Below are 17028 nucleotides of genomic sequence, written 5' to 3' on the forward strand. Positions count from 1 at the left end.
CTTTGATTATTGTGTAATTTACTTCGTTTTTTTTCTTTTAGTTTGGCGCGTGACTCTTGCAGTGATTAAGTACAAAGAACCTTCAACGACATTCAGCTGGTCGCTGTGGTTTCCATCTCCACCAGTGCTGATCGACTCTCGCTCGGTGCCAAACACTAAACATGTCCTCCGGCATCTCAACAACCCGCCTCGACCATGTGATCTCCCTGGAACGTTCCTTGGAGGTCCAGAGTGGATGCATGCGAGGCTGGGAAGATATCTGAAGAAGTTTCCAGAACACCTTTCACGTTCCTGTTTAGACTTCCTGTCTCTCACGCAGGAACAGACACAGTAAACGGACGTCCGTTGTCACCTTGCGCACCAGCCTCGGCGTGGCACATAGATAGACTTTAACACAAATGACAACAGAATGCTTGAACCTTTTGCCAAAGTGGAAGGAAAAACTCAGTTTAACGTTTCCAGAATGTTCCATTGTTCCCATCAGCCTTGTGGTTTTTCGTTCGCGGGATCATAATTGTTTTCCCGTCAATTAATAACTATCTGTGTTGCTGTTAGCTGTCATAGGGCAGAATCCTAATTTGAAATCTAAATTTGAAATCTAAATCTCTCATTGACATCAGTATATGAAATTCTGAGTTATGGGCACAGATCTCAAATTGGGATTCTGCCTTCACTGTGTGGCTGGTGTGAGTTTCTCTCACACCAGCCACACCAGCCAGAGAGAGAGAGAGAGAGAGAGAGACTGAAGAGTTGAAGAGAATTATAAAGAGCTGTGTTTGTCTCTCCGCAGGGGGACCGGGGCCTGGAGGGGCCAAGGGGACCCAGAGGACAGCCCGGCGCTGGACTGAAAGGAGACAAGGTACAGTATAGACTGTAAATAAACTAAATCTGGGTGAATGGCCTTCACACAAACACGCAGTGTTCCCCAGGAACACATTAAGAGCCTTGGGTAGGGAGTGCCCAGAAGCACTGGCATCTAGGTCTCATTCAGACTGAGGTTATATATGAGGCCCCTATGGAATCTGTGTGGTGATGAATCACACAGGGGTCAAGGCTAATGTAAAGGGTGCATCTCAATTGTCTAAAGTGGCCTCCTCTCCTCATCTTGCCTTCCTTGAAACTGGTGTTAATAAAGATCTGGACATGTGGATGGAAAGTCCTGGTTCAGGAGGATTCTTGTCTTTTGCTTTCACCTAGTCTGTGTTTTCAGATAAAGGGGAGGAGACAAGGAGAGAAATCTACTTAACGCTATTTTGATGCAGCCTCATTCTACCTGAATAACGTTGTGTACTGTCAGAAATAGAATCACGGTCCCACACTGATTATGGGATATGAATTGATGACATTTATAAACTGGGTGGTTCAAGCCCTGAACGCTGATTGGCTGACAGCCGTAGTATGTCAGACCCTATACCACGGGTATGACAAAAGTTATTTTTACTGGTCTAATTACGTTGGTAAACAGTTTCTAATAGCAATAAGGCACCTTGGGGGTTTGTGGTATATGGACAATATACGACGGCTAAGGGCAGTGTCCAGGCACTCCGTGTTGTGTCGAGCTAAGAACAGCCCTTAGCCGTGGTATATTGGCCATATACCACACCCCCTCGAACCTTATTGCTTAAATATACCATTATGAATGAAGCAAACACTGATAGAATTCCGGTAGCTGAGGATCATTTTCACAGATTTGAACATTAATTGACCTTAAAATGGTGTTTGTTTTTGGCCCAATTAGTCTTGGCAAGGTTAGCCTTGTGGTGAAATTCATTATTGGGATATTGGCAGTGCTTTCATCATATGAGGCCAATCCTTCAGCAAGAATGCTGCTAACGGTTTGGATGAATGTTGCAGTTGGCTAACATTCTGTGTTTACGCCATGTAACTTTATAACCGCCCTGTTGACACTATAAAGTGAATCATGCTGGCATTTTATAGCTGAGGCATGCATGTATTACTGGGTCGTTGGATCTGGAGTTTGTTTACTTTATTGCCTATCAAAATAGTCAATTGTGTGAACATTCTCAATATTTAATAGCAAGGGGACTAGCAGGAGGATTTTTAACACAGTAATTGTGTTATGTTGACAACTTTCCCTTAATTTTATAACAGATAATGAAAGGGTGATTATCCAGACCAATGTATATAAATTTATATGTACTTTTTGTATATTTATTTCATTAACTTTTCCTGGAAAACATCCGCGAGCTGGTGTTGGTGTAATTATAGCTATGATGCCAACAACGACTCTCTTTGTGACCCTCAGGGTGGCTTTGGCCCTCCAGGTTTTCCAGGGCCTGTCGGCCTGCCAGGCCTGGGCATTCAGGGGGAGAAGGTACGTAGGCCCACCTATTCATTATTACAGGTTTCACCAAGTATCACCCATACATCAATCACCGTCTTCTTATCGGCAGGCTCAACAGCCTTGGTTTCTCAAATGACCGCCTCGCCTGGTTCATCAACTACTTCTCAGATAGAGTTCAGTGTGTCAAATCGGAGGACCTGTTGTCCGGACCTCTGGCAGTCTCTATGGGGTACCACAGGGTTCAATTCTCGGGCCGACTCTTTTCTCTGTATATATCAATGATGTTGCTCTTGCTGCGGGTGATTCCCTGATCCACCTCTACGCAGACGACACCATTCTGTATACACCTGGCCCTTCTTTGGACACTGTGTTAACAAACCTTCAAGCGAGCATCAATGCCATACAACACTCCTTCCGTGGCCTCCAACTGCTCTTAAACGCTAGTAAAACAAAATGCATGCTTTTCAACCGATCACTGCCCGCACCTGCCCGCCCGCCCGACTAGCATCACTTCTTTGGACAGTTCTGACATAGAATATATGGACATATACAAATACCTAGGTTTCTGGCTAGACAGTAAACTCTCCTTCCAGACTCATAGTAAACATCTACAATCCAAAATTAAATCTAGAATCGGCTTCCTATTTCACGACAAAGCCTCTTTCAGTCACTCCGCCCTCATAAAACTGACTATCCTACCGATCCTCGACTTCAGCGATGTCATTTACAAAATTGCCTCCAACACTCTACTCAGCAAACTGGATGCAGTATATCACAGTGCCGTCCGTTTTGTCACCAAAGCCCCATATACTGCCCACCACTGCAACCTGCATGCGCTCGTCAGCTGGCCATTGCTACATATTCATCGCCAGACCTACTGGCTCCAGGTCATCTATAAATCTTTGCTAGTTAAAGCTCTGCCTTATCCCAGCTCACTGGTCACGATAACAACACCCACCCGTAGCATGCGCTCCAGCAGGTATATCTCACTGGTCATCCCCAAAGCCAATGCCTTCTTTGGCCGCCTTTTCTTCCAGTTCTCTGCTGCCAATGACTGGAACGAATTGCAAAAATCGCTGAAGTTGGAGGCTTATATCTCCCTCACTAACTTTAAACATCCGCTATCTGAGCAGCTAACCGATCGCTTCAGCTGTACATAGCCCATCTGTAAATAGCCCATCCAATCTACCTACCTCATCCCCATATTGTTTTTATATACTTTTTTACTCTTTTGTTCACCAGTATTTTTACTTGCGCATCATCATCTGCACATCTATCACTCCAGTGTTAATTTGCTAAATTGTAATTACTTCGCTACTATGGCCTATTTATTGCCTTACCACCTCACGCCATTTGCACACACTGTATATAGACTTTTTTTCTATTGTGTTATTGACTGTACGTTTGTTTATTCCATGTGTAACTCTGTGTTGTTGTTTGTGTCACACTGCGTTGCTTTATCTTGGCCAGGTCGCAGTTGTAAATGAGAACTTGTTCTCAACTGGCCTGCCTGGTTAAATAAAGGTGAAATAAAAAAATTAAAATAAAAAAAGTTTCAAATCAAATCAAATCAAATGTTATTTGTCACATACACATGTGGTTAGCAGATGTTAATGCGAGTGTAGCGAAATGCTTGTGCTTCTAGTTCCGACAATGCAGTAATAACCAACAAGTAATCTAACTAACAATTCCAAAACTACTGTCTTATACACAGTGTAAGGGGACAAAGAATATGTACATAAGGATATATGAATGAGTGATGGTACAGAGCAGCATAGGCAAGATACAGTAGATGGTATCGAGTACAGTATATACATATGAGATGAGTATGTAAACAAAGTGGCATAGTTAAAGTGGCTAGTGATACATGTATTACATAAGGATGCAGTCGATGATATAGAGTACAGTATATACGTATGCATATGAGATGAATAATGTAGGGTAAGTAACATTATATAAGGTAGCATTGTTTAAAGTGGCTAGTGATATATTTTACATCATTTTCCATCAATTCCCATTATTAAAGTGGCTGGAGTTGAGTCAGTGTCCGTGTCAGTGTGTTGGCAGCAGCCACTCAATGTTAGTGGTGGCTGTTTAACAGTCTGATGGCCTTGAGATAGAAGCTGTTTTTCAGTCTCTCGGTCCCAGCTTTGATGCACCTGTACTGACCTCGCCTTCTGGATGATAGCGGGGTGAACAGGCAGTGGCTCGGGTGGTTGATGTCCTTGATGATCTTTATGGCCTTCCTGTAACATCGGGTGGTGTAGGAGGTGTCCTGGAGGGCAGGTAGTTTGCCCCCGGTGATGCGTTGTGCAGACCTCACTACCCTCTGGAGAGCCTTACGGTTGAGGGCAGAGCAGTTGCCGTACCAGGCGGTGATACAGCCCGCCAGGATGCTCTCGATTGTGCATCTGTAGAAGTTTGTGAGTGCTTTTGGTGACAAGCCGAATTTCTTCAGCCTCCTGAGGTTGAAGAGGCGCTGCTGCGCCTTCTTCACGATGCTGTCTGTGTGAGTGGACCAATTCAGTTTGTCTGTGATGTGTATGCCGAGGAACTTAAAACTTGCTACCCTCTCCACTACTGTTCCATCGATGTGGATAGGGGGGTGTTCCCTCTGCTGTTTCCTGAAGTCCACAATCATCTCCTTAGTTTTGTTGACGTTGAGTGTGAGGTTATTTTCCTGACACCACACTCCGAGGGTCCTCACCTCCTCCCTGTAGGCCGTCTCGTCGTTGTTGGTAATCAAGCCTACCACTGTTGTGTCGTCCGCAAACTTGATGATTGAGTTGGAGGCGTGCGTGGCCACGCAGTCGTGGGTGAACAGGGAGTACAGGAGAGGGCTCAGAACGCACCCTTGTGGGGCCCCAGTGTTGAGGATCAGCGGGGAGGAGATGTTGTTGCCTACCCTCACCACCTGGGGGCGGCCCGTCAGGAAGTCCAGTACCCAGTTGCACAGGGCGGGGTCGAGACCCAGGGTCTCGAGCTTGATGACGAGCTTGGAGGGTACTATGGCGTTGAATGCCGAGCTGTAGTCGATGAACAGCATTCTCACATAGGTATTCCTCTTGTCCAGATGGGTTAGGGCAGTGTGCAGTGTGGTTGAGATAGCATCGTCTGTGGACCTATTTGGGCGGTAAGCAAATTGGAGTGGGTCTAGGGTGTTAGGTAGGGTGGAGGTGATATGGTCCTTGACTAGTCTCTCAAAGCACTTCATGATGACGGAAGTGAGTGCTACGGGGCGGTAGTCGTTTAGCTCAGTTACCTTAGCTTTCTTGGGAACAGGAACAATGGTGGCCCTCTTGAAGCATGTGGGAACAGCAGACTGGTATAGGGATTGATTGAATATGTCCGTAAACACACCGGCCAGCTGGTCTGCGCATGCTCTGAGGACGCGGCTGGGGATGCCGTCTGGGCCTGCAGCCTTGCGAGGGTTAACACGTTTAAATGTCTTACTCACCTCGGCTGCAGTGAAGGAGAGACCGCATGTTTTCGTTGCAGGCCGTGTCAGTAGCACTGTATTGTCCTCAAAGCGGGCAAAAAAGTTATTTAGTCTGCCTGGGAGCAAGACATCCTGGTCCGTGACTGGGCTGGATTTCTTCCTGTAGTCCGTGATTGACTGTAGACCCTGCCACATGCCTCTTGTGTCTGAATTGAGATTCTACTTTGTCTCTGTACTGACGCTTAGCTTGTTTGATAGCCTTGCGGAGGGAATAGCTGCACTGTTTGTATTCGGTCATGTTACCAGACACCTTGCCCTGATTAAAAGAAGTGGTTCGCGATTTCAGTTTCACGCGAATGCTGCCATCAATCCACGGTTTCTGGTTAGGGAATGTTTTAATCGTTGCTATGGGAACGACATCTTCAACGCACGTTCTAATGAACTCGCACACCGAATCAGCGTATTCGTCAATGTTGTTATCTGACGCAATACGAAACATATCCCAGTCCACGTGATGGAAGCAGTCTTGGAGTGTGGAGTCAGCTTGGTCGGACCAGCGTTGGACCGACCTCAGCGTGGGAGCCTCTTGTTTTAGTTTCTGTCTGTAGGCAGGGATCAACAAAATGGAGTCGTGGTCAGCTTTTCCGAAAGGGGGGCGGGGCAGGGCCTTATATGCGTCGCGGAAGTTAGAGTAACAATGATCCAAGGTTTTTCCACCCCTGGTTGCGCAATCGATATGCTGATAAAATTTAGGGAGTCTTGTTTTCAGATTAGCCTTGTTAAAATCCCCAGCTACAATGAATGCAGCCTCCGGATAAATGGTTTCCAGTTTGCAAAGAGTTAAATAAAGTTCGTTCAGAGCCATCGATGTGTCTGCTTGGGGGGGGATATATACGGCTGTGATTATAATCGAAGAGAATTCTCTTGGTAGATAATGCGGTCTACATTTGATTGTGAGGAATTCTAAATCAGGTGAACAGAAGGATTTGAGTTCCTGTATGTTTCTTTCATCACACCATGTCTCGTTAGCCATAAGGCATACGCCCCCGCCCCTCTTCTTACGAGAAAGGTGTTTGTTTCTGTCGGCGCGATGCGTGGAGATAGCGTCTCTCCAGTGAGCCATGTTTCCGTGAAGCACAGAACGTTACAGTCTCTGATGTCCCTCAGGAATGCTACCCTTGCTCGGATTTCATCAACCTTGTTGTCAAGAGACTGGACATTGGCAAGAAGAATGCTCGGGAGTGGTGCACGGTGTGCCCGTCTCCAGAGTCTGACCAGAAGACCGCCTCGTTTCCCTCTTTTTCGGAGTCGTTTTTTTGGGTCGCTTTTTTGGGTCGCTTTATGGATTACTGTCTTAATGTGACTGCCCTGTGCTTCCCGTCCTACCAGGGTATAGAGGGGCCACGGGGGCCACCAGGGGGCAGGGGCCCACAAGGAGATGGATATCCAGGGCCCAAGGTCTGTGTTTGAATGCTTCTTCCTTGACTTTACATTTGTATCAATTGTGGTTATGGCATGTTTAGGCTATCGCTAATACTAGTGGCTGTGTATGGGTGCTCCTCTCATCCATAGGGTGACCAGGGCTTACCAGGGGAGCTTGGTTCAACAGGAGAGAGAGGGGCTGGCGAACCTGGGGCTAAGGTGAGTCCTCCAATGGAAATGCAATGTGTAGTTTGTCCTCGGTGTGGTGTCACATTTGGATATGTAGTCGATGCGATGTGAGACAGACGACCAACGATCTCTCTTCAGGGTGAGCCAGGAGCGTCAGGATTGGCTGGTTTTCCTGGCCTCCCAGGAGAGGATGGGGCCCCGGGACAGAAGGTATTTCACCTTCTGCCATCTCTCCGGGAACCATAGGTTGCTACTGTACCTCTTTGAATGTGACCATTGGATTCATATGCTTTGCTTGTGTGTCTGTTTGTGTTTGTCTATATAGGGTGAACCAGGTGTTGGTGGTCTGAGGGGGCCAGAGGGAGCTGCGGGAATTGGCACCCAGGGTGAGAAGGTAAGAAGATTCCCAGGTTTTTCTCCTCACATCACTGCTTCAAGATTTTCATCTTCATTAATCTGGACAGCTGTGGTATTCCGAGGTTGCTTTTCTGTGCTGTTTTTTTGACGAATGATGCCTCTCGCTATAGGGAGATCAGGGCCAGAGGGGCATTCGGGGCTTGGGTGGGCCTCCTGGAATCGCCGGGCCCTCTGGAGCAAAGGTGAGGACATAATCCTCAATTATCATCAGTCTACACTCTGTACTGTAGTGTAATGTGGTCACACTGCGAGCTTTGACTTCTAACCTCTGACCTCTTCTAGGGGGAGCCTGGGACACCAGGTCGACTGGGTATGCCAGGACTTCCAGGGCGGGGAATCATAGGACCTAAGGTAACAGCCCTCTGTCCCAAAATGCCTGCAATTCACCATGTAGATGAGGTTTATGCCATATCATAACCATATTGTAACTGTCTGTCTCAGGGAAATCTTGGCCCACCTGGTCCATCTGGACCAATAGGAGAGACGGGCTACGGGCTGCCTGGTCCTAAGGTCACACTCTGCCACACTATTAGAATAATAGGGATACTTTTTTACCGGAATAATCAGCGTAATTCATTGATTTACTGATATTTCTTTACTTGAATCTTACTGTACTTTTATTTAATCACATAAACTTTTAGGGTGATCGTGGAGGTCCTGGTCCGTCTGGTCCATTTGGGCCCAAAGGCGATGGTTATCCTGGCACTACGGTGAGCAACACTGCTGCTTATTAACGTGTTGCTATTGCATGAGTTGTACCAGTGTTGACTCTAGTGTTTACCTGGGGTTTGTAGGGAACTCCTGGTCTACCGGGGCTTCCTGGTGAACCAGGCCTGGAGGGGCTGGGCATCCCTGGACCGAAGGTAAAGATATGGTCTGTGTGAGGGTGTCGGATCTGGGTTATTTTGGATAGTGACAACAGCCCTGGGTGAACAGAAGACCTCAATTAGCAGAGGACATCATGATAGCTGTGTGTTTTCTCCCATTTAGGGTGATATTGGCTTCAGGGGCTTTCCAGGTTTAGCAGGCCCCCCAGGCGAGGGGCTACAAGGTCTACCGGTATGTATTGTAGTCTGACATGAAGAAACTAACCTGCTAAACAGTTGGCAAAGAATCAATCCCAGCTCTGATGCGAAACCCATTTAGCCTTGTTCAGCGCCATCATAAACCCACTGAGTCATGGTGATTGATACTAGTATTACCTCATGCTGGCAGACTCCACATTTCAGATCCACCTTGTACGTGTGAACACATATCCCCAGGGACCTTGTATTCAAAGACTGCGATAATCAGCGTTTCATTCTCACGAAACATATATCATTTTAACACACTTCCAAGAACGTGTGAATATATCCCAACATAAGGGTCTAATGAGAACCATTGGGACCAGGGTGCCTATAACCAACACAATACCCAGAGCCAGCAGTCTAGCTTATAATATTACGTCCAGGTTTGTCTTCAGGCTTTTCATCTTCTGTAGCCCCAGAAGCCCTAGGGAGCGGGCAGACCTGGGGGTTGAGGTACCCCTGTCCATCACATCAGTAGGTCTGGTCTCATACAGTAAGCTTGCTTATATGTGTCAGACTATGAACAGTAAAGCCAGAGACACTCGAGTTGTGAAGTTACCTGCTCGTGACACGGTTGCCCTGTGAAATTGGGTCACTTTTAATGTCTAGGTTTGTTAAGTAAAAAGTGAAGGGTTTGTCCCTTAGCTTAGCTTATTTTGCATGGCTAGCTAGGTTTGACACAGGTAGTGCAGTGTGGTTGGGCTATGTTGTGCTGACACCTTTTGATTGATGTTGTACACATATAACTTCTGCTCATTTCTAGGGTGGCATTGGACGACTGGGCCCCCCAGGGCCAACGGGGCCCCCTGGGCAGGGTATTCAGGGGCCAAAGGTAGGCCTCGCTCTTGTTTTCAAGTGGTACTTCTATAGTAATTCGAACTAAGCAAGCAAACAAAAATGTTCTTGTTTCTTTAAAATGTTGGGTTGAGCACGGCAAATCTTCTCTCTATTTTGTGGACCCTTTCAGGGTGAGGCAGGGTCTCAGGGCGTGACGGGCCCTCGGGGGCCACCAGGGGAAGGATTCACAGGGGCCAAGGTGACAACAGACACAGTGATTTGAAGCATACGGCAGTGTATTTGAATTCGTGACCTCTGACCTTGTGTTATCTGGCTCTATGACAGGGTGACCGCGGCTCTGGAGGGGAGAGGGGCCTGAAGGGGGTCAAAGGTGATTTGGGTGACCCTGGAGTTCCTGGCCAATCAGTGAGTCATGTCATGGGTCGCTTTTATAATCAGGGCTATTCATTTGATAACATGGATACATGCTGTAATAAACAATTAACTGCAATCAGAGGAGAAACGGATCAGACCAATGTTTTACTGCTTCCTTTTAGGGCAGACCAGGGTTCAAAGGCGACATGGGCCTCACAGTAAGTTCTCAGTCTTTAGCTGTCTTTTGAGTTCACATAGTCTTTTTTTCATTCCATTTAGTCACCATGTCAATCTGGATTTTGACCCACAGAGAGAAGACATCATTAAAATGATCAAGGAGATTTGTGGTGAATAAAACATTATTTGTTGTGCTTTGTGTAGTATCATTTAACATCGATTGCAACATACGGCAGGCCTTTGTCGAGAGTGCACTGGAAAACATCCTTTCTACGTCCGAATCGTATACCTCTGCCTTGTTTCCAGGTTGCGGAATCAAATGCAAGGAGCGGCCCATGGAGCTGGTGTTCGTCATTGACAGCTCGGAGAGCGTGGGGCCGGAGAACTTTGAGATCATCAAGGACTTTGTGGCGGCCCTGGTGGACCGCGTGACGGTGGGCCGCAACGCCACCCGCATCGGCCTGGTCCTCTACAGCCTGGAGGTCAAGCTAGAGTTCAACCTGGCGCGCCACATGACCAAGCAGGACGTCAAACAGGCCATACGAAAAATCCCTTATATAGGTGAGGGCACCCACACGGGCACCGCCATCCGCAAGGCCACCCAGGATGCCTTCTACAGCTCGCGCAAGGGGGTCAGTAAAGTGGCTATAGTTATTACGGACGGACAGACGGATAAGCGGGAGCCGGTGAAGCTGGATATTGCGGTTCGGGAGGCACATGCAGCCAACATCGAGATGTACGCATTGGGGATCGTGAACACGTCGGACCCCACGCAGCCCGAGTTCCTGAGGGAGCTCAACCTGATCGCGTCGGACCCTGATAGTGAACACATGTACCTCATTGATGACTTCAACACGCTGCCAGGTAAGGCTGGTTTATCGTGTTGGTGTAGTCATATCAGAGTGATTCCTCACAAAACCCAAACAAAAAAGACCATGATTTTTGGGATTATTTTTTTTTATTTATTTTTTTTATTTCACCTTTATTTAACCAGGTAGGCTAGTTGAGAACAAGTTCTCATTTGCAACTGCGACCTGGCCAAGATAAAGCATAGCAGTGTGAACAGACAACACAGAGTTACACATGGAGTAAGCAATTAACAAGTCAATAACACAGTAGAAAAAAAATGGGCAGTCTATATACAATGTGTGCAAAAGGCATGAGGTAGGCGAATAATACAATTTTGCAGATTAACACTGGGGTGATAAATGATCAGATGGTCATGTACAGGTAGAGATATTGGTGTGCAAAAGAGCAGAAAGGTAAATAAATAAATAAAATAAAAAAACAGTATAAAAACAGTATGGGGATGAGGTAGGTGAAAATGGGTGGGCTATTTACCAATAGACTATGTACAGCTGCAGCGATCGGTTAGCTGCTCGGATAGCTGATGTTTGAAGTTGGTGAGGAGATAAAAGTCTCCAACTTCAGCGATTTTTGCAGTTCATTCCAGTCACAGGCAGCAGAGTACTGGAACGAGAGGCGGCCAAATGAGGTGTTGGCTTTAGGGATGATCAGTGAGATACACCTGCTGGAGCGTGTGCTACGGATGGGTGTTGCCATCGTGACCAGTGAACTGAGATAAGGCGGAGCTTTACAGCATGGACTTGTAGATGACCTGAGCCAGTGGGTCTGGCGACGAATATGTAGCGAGGGCCAGCCGACTAGAGCATACAAGTCGCAGTGGTGGGTGGTATAAGGTGCTTTGGTGACAAAACGGATGGCACTATGATAGACTGCATCCAGTTTGCTGAGTAGAGTGTTGGAAGCCATTTTGTAGAAGACATCGCCGAAATCGAGGATCATAGTCAGTTTTACTAGGGTAAGCTTGGCGGCGTGAGTGAAGGAGGCTTTGTTGCGGAATAGAAAGCCGACTCTTGATTTGATTTTCGATTGGAGATGTTTGATGTGAGTCTGGAAGGAGAGTTTGCAGTCTAGCCAGACACCTAGGTACTTATAGATGTCCACATATTCAAGGTCGGAACCATCCAGGGTGGTGATGCTAGTCGGGCATGCGGGTGCAGGCAGCGATCGGTTGAAAAGCATGCATTTGGTTTTACTCGCGTTTAAGAGCAGTTGGAGGCCACGGAAGGAGTGCTGTATGGCATTGAAGCTCGTTTGAGGTTAGATAGCACAGTGTCCAATGACGGCCGAAAGTATATAGAATGGTGTCGTCTGCGTAGAGGTGGATCAGGGAATCGCCCGCAGCAAGAGCAACATCATTGATATATACAGAGAAAAGAGTCGGCCCGAAATTGAACCCTGTGGCACCCCATAGAGACTGCCAGAGGACCGGACAGCATGCCCTCCGATTTGACACACTGAACTTCTGCAAAGTAATTGGTGAACCAGGCAAGGCAGTCATCCGAGAAACCGAGGCTATTGAGTCTGCCGATAAGAATATGGTGATTGACAGAGTCGAAAGCCTTGGCGAGGTCGATGAAGACGGCTGCACAGTACTGTCTTTTATCGATGGCGGTTATGATATCGTTTAGTACCTTGAGCGTGGCTGAGGTGCACCCGTGTCGGAAACCAGATTGCACAGCGGAGAAGGTACGGTGGGATTCGAGATGGTCAGTGACCTGTTTGTTGACTTGGCTTTCGAAGACCTTAGATAGGCAGGGCAGGATGGATATAGGTCTATAGCAGTTTGGGTCCAGGTGTCTCCCCTTTGAAGAGGGGGATGACTGCGGCAGCTTTCCAATCCTTGGGGATCTCAGACGATATGAAAGAGAGGTTGAACAGGCTGGTAATAGGGGTTGCGACAATGGCGGCAGATAGTTTCAGAAATAGAGGGTCCAGATTGTCAAGCCCAGCTGATTTGTACGGGTCTAGGTTTTGCAGCTCTTTCAGAACATCTGCTATCTGGATTTGGGTAAAGGAGAACCTGGAGAGGCTTGGGCGAGGAGCTGCGGGGGGCGGAGCTGTTGGCCGAGGTTGGAGTAGCCAGGCGGAAGGCATGGCCAGCCGTTGAGAAGTGCTTATTGAAGCTTTCGATAATCGTGGATTTATCGGTGGAGACCGTGTTACCTAGCCTCAGTGCAGTGGGCAGCTGGGAGGAGGTACTCTTGTTCTCCATGGACTTCACAGTGTCCCAGAACTTTTTGGAGTTGGAGCTACAGGATGCAAACTTCTGCCTGAAGAAGCTGGCCTTAGCTTTCCTGACTGACTGCGTGTATTGGTTCCTGACTTCCCTGAACAGTTGCATATCACGGGGGCTATTCGATGCTATTGCAGTCCGCCACAGGATGTTTTTGTGCTGGTCGAGGGCAGTCAGGTCTGGAGTGAACCAAGGGCTGTATCTGTTCTTGGTTCTGCATTTTTGAACGGAGCATGCTTATCTAAAATGGTGAGGAAAATTATCACTCAATGTAATCCATAGAATAGTCCTTTTCAGGATTGTTGACAAATATTTGACATTTCTATCTAATAACATAAATACATGAATATTTATGACATTTTGATCCTACCCAGGCCTCCTTTAAGACACCATAGTGTTTCATCTGTAGATGGTGTCATGTGAAGCTTTAGGTCGTTACAGTGTTAGCTGAATGTTGAATGGCCCTGGTCAGCTGACATAGTGAAGAAAAACTTCTGCCCCTATGTTAGCAGTAGGTCTACTGTTATTATACGGTGTGGTCTGTACATTTACCTAATGTACCAAGTTAACTGCATCAAGTTGCCGCGAAGTCTCCAAGGCTAATACCAGTACAATGTGATTCATCTCCTGTTCCAAGTCATCACAACTCCTGTTGCTCTGTGGCTCTCTCTCTCAGCTCTGGAGTCCAAGCTCGTCAGCAAGTTCTGTGAAGACGAGAACGGTGGTCTGATATACAACCGTGTCACCAACGGCTACGGCAACAATGGATACAGGAACGGGAACAATGGGAACTATGGCAACGGGGGCAATGGCTATGGAACCACCAACCAGGAGGACTTCAACAGGAGGCGAACAGTCACCACTACCGGCACTCAAAGTCAGGGTGGCAGCGTAGACCTGACCCAGCCTATCAACCCTGGCACTGCCACAGTACAGGTCTTTACAGCACATTAACAGACATTTAGCAGAGGCACTGGCCAGAAAACAACCTACTCTCAATGTATAGTTGACATGACTTGCATGCTCCATTGAACTAATGACAACACTGTCTCCTCTTAGTCTACTGTACATTATCTCACTATAGTAACACTGTCTCTTCTTAGTCTACTGTACATTATCTCACTATAGTAACACTGTCTCCTCTTAGGCTACTGTACATTATCTCACTATAGTAACACTGTCTCCTCTTAGGCTACTGTACATTATCTCACTATAGTAACACTGTCTCTTCTTAGTCTACTGTACATTATCTCACTATAGTAACACTGTCTCCTCTTAGTCTACTGTACATTATCTCACTATAGTAACACTGTCTCCTCTTAGTCTACTGTACATTATCTCACTATAGTAACACTGTCTCCTCTTAGTCTACTGTACATTATCTCACTATAGTAACACTGGGCTTGTTACTCTGTGTCAGGCTTTAAAACGGTGTATTTGTGTTTTGCTACTAATTGACAATAGGGTAAGGACTTTGTTGGTCCTCATATTTTTCCTTGTGTGTTTGAATTCCTCCGGGTCCAGAAAGGGCAGCGTGAGGGAGGCCAGGATGGAGGTGTTTACACCCCAGATTGGGGGACTGGTCGCGGGGACGTTCCCACGTTGAACCGCAACACATCCTCCTCCTCCAGGGATTCCTCATCTTCCAATACAGGAGGGTCCTCTTCCTCATCATCATCAGGAACGTCATCTTCATCCTCAGGGTCCTCAGGCTCTGTCCAGTTAGTGCCTGCATCACGACCCGCACTTCCCAAAGGTATGTTGCAACAGCTGGGAGAAGTGCTATGTCTATGTGGTCATAGAAGTCTACCCTGTGTCTGTTCATTAAGCTAACGGATTGAATCATATGAGCTGTTCAGATTACTACAAAGCCTGTCAAAATCAGTTACTGAATGATTCCAACTGAAATTGACCCACATTTTGTTGATGCTTTAGCTATATCTGCCAATGAACAGAATCAGTATACTAGTGTGCCATGGCCCCTACATCCTGATATAACATCTATTTATTTAGTGGGCCTTCACTAACGGTCTTCTCTCTGTGTTCTGCCCATGTCAGAGTATGTGCCTCTGGACCCTCGCTGTGCACTGGTCCTAGACCAGGGCCCCTGTCGGGACTACAAAATGCGCTGGTACTACGACAAGCAGGCCAACGCATGCGCCCAGTTCTGGTACGGAGCCTGTGAGGGGAACCAGAACCGCTTCGACACAGAGGAGGAGTGTAAGAGGACATGCGTGCAAGGCAGAGCAGGTACTGTATAGCTCATCGTTCAATGATCTTTGGTTTCCGTTGAATGTTCATCAAGTATGGGATTTTGTATGAATGCTTTTGTGTGTTTTCTTCACAACAGGCTGAGAAGACATCTCACTCAATTCAGTCTTTAAACGGATGTTCCATGGCACCATGTACTTCACGATGGAAGGAGGTCAAGTCATGACAGTATGTTGTACTATTGGATAAATGCTTGTTTGACACTCCCTAGTCCCCCCCCCCTACCCTTGAACTAAAACTCTACGCACTTATTATAAATATTCATATACTAATTCCAGTGTCTGATCTGAACTTTAATTTTACCGCCAATCTCTGTAAAAATGTTTCATTAAAGGTCCAATGCAGCCGTTTTTATCTTAATATCAAATCATTTCTGGATGACAATTAAGTACCTTACTGTGGTTTGGAACTCTTTCTTATTGGTCTATTAACTAATTTACCACCTGGTGATTTCACCATGGAAGGCCAAAACTCCATCCCACCAAAACAGGCTGAAATTTTAGGCACTCTTTCAAACAACTCTTACACTAAAGGGGCATTATCAATATTTTCACAATTTCACAGTAATCTTTCAGCCTCATAATGTGGAAACATATATAAAACACAAGCAAATCTAGTTTTTGACTGCACTGGGCCTTTAATTTAACATTACCATTTTCATTCAAAATGAATGGATAGCTCATCATATAACATCATTTTATCACACAATTCAGTCAATCTCACTCAGTTATGTAGTCAAGAAATAGTAGAAAATACCACTTAGTATTAGACACTGATTAATTAATACATACAGTTGAAATTGGAAGTTAACATGCACCTTACCAAATACATTTGACCAAATTCAAATACTTTTTTCACAATTCCAGTTTTTCACATTTACTCCTAGAAGGTCTTAGGTCAGTTAGGATCACCACTTTTTATTTTAAGAATATGAAATGTCAGAATAATAGTAGAGAGAATGATTTATTTCAGCTTTTATTTCTTTCATCACATTCCCAGTGGATCAGAAGTTTACATACACTCAATTCGTATTTGGTAGAATTGCCTTTAAATTGTTTAACTTGGGTCAAACGCGTCGGGTAGCCTTCCACAAGCTTCCCACAATAAGTTGGGTGAATTTTGGCCCATTCCTCCTGACAGAGCTGGTGTAACTGAGTCAGGTTTGTAGGCCTCCTTGCTCGCACATGCTTTTTCAGTTCTGCCCACAAATGTTCTATGGGATTGAGGTCAGGGCTTTGTGATGGCCTCTCCAATACCTTGACTTTGTTGTCCTTAAACCATTTTGCCACAACTTTGGAAGTATGCTTTGGGTCATTGTCCATTTGGAAGACCCATTTGCTACCAAGCTTTAACTTCCTGGCTGGTGTCGTGAGATGTTGCTTCAATATATCCACATAATTTTCCTACCTCATGATGCCATATATTTAGTGAAGTGCACCAGTCCCTCCTGCAGCAAAGCACCCCCACAACCGGGGGCACCCCCGTGCTT

The 17028-nt window shown here is 46.3% G+C and overlaps 1 protein-coding gene across 1 annotated transcript in view; it reads left to right on the plus strand.

Moving 5' to 3' along the window:
* LOC115129980 (collagen alpha-1(XXVIII) chain-like) overlaps positions 1 to 16078 on the plus strand; it is a 36578-nt gene extending 20500 nt beyond the window's left edge. The window contains exons 15-36 of the mRNA XM_029660771.2: positions 791 to 859; positions 2267 to 2335; positions 7134 to 7202; positions 7317 to 7385; positions 7494 to 7565; positions 7681 to 7749; positions 7883 to 7954; positions 8055 to 8123; positions 8214 to 8282; positions 8414 to 8482; positions 8567 to 8635; positions 8763 to 8831; positions 9603 to 9671; positions 9807 to 9875; positions 9962 to 10042; positions 10174 to 10209; positions 10302 to 10338; positions 10475 to 11032; positions 13945 to 14204; positions 14793 to 15024; positions 15327 to 15518; positions 15619 to 16078. Coding sequence (XP_029516631.1) covers positions 791 to 859; positions 2267 to 2335; positions 7134 to 7202; positions 7317 to 7385; positions 7494 to 7565; positions 7681 to 7749; positions 7883 to 7954; positions 8055 to 8123; positions 8214 to 8282; positions 8414 to 8482; positions 8567 to 8635; positions 8763 to 8831; positions 9603 to 9671; positions 9807 to 9875; positions 9962 to 10042; positions 10174 to 10209; positions 10302 to 10338; positions 10475 to 11032; positions 13945 to 14204; positions 14793 to 15024; positions 15327 to 15518; positions 15619 to 15623 — 2373 coding nt within the window. The 3' untranslated portion in view covers positions 15624 to 16078. The remainder of the gene's footprint in view (positions 1 to 790; positions 860 to 2266; positions 2336 to 7133; positions 7203 to 7316; positions 7386 to 7493; positions 7566 to 7680; positions 7750 to 7882; positions 7955 to 8054; positions 8124 to 8213; positions 8283 to 8413; positions 8483 to 8566; positions 8636 to 8762; positions 8832 to 9602; positions 9672 to 9806; positions 9876 to 9961; positions 10043 to 10173; positions 10210 to 10301; positions 10339 to 10474; positions 11033 to 13944; positions 14205 to 14792; positions 15025 to 15326; positions 15519 to 15618) is intronic.
* Positions 16079 to 17028: the final 950 nt, after the last annotated feature.

Source organism: Oncorhynchus nerka, linkage group LG5 (assembly GCF_034236695.1).
Source record: "Oncorhynchus nerka isolate Pitt River linkage group LG5, Oner_Uvic_2.0, whole genome shotgun sequence".
NCBI classification, from domain to species: domain Eukaryota; kingdom Metazoa; phylum Chordata; class Actinopteri; order Salmoniformes; family Salmonidae; genus Oncorhynchus; species Oncorhynchus nerka.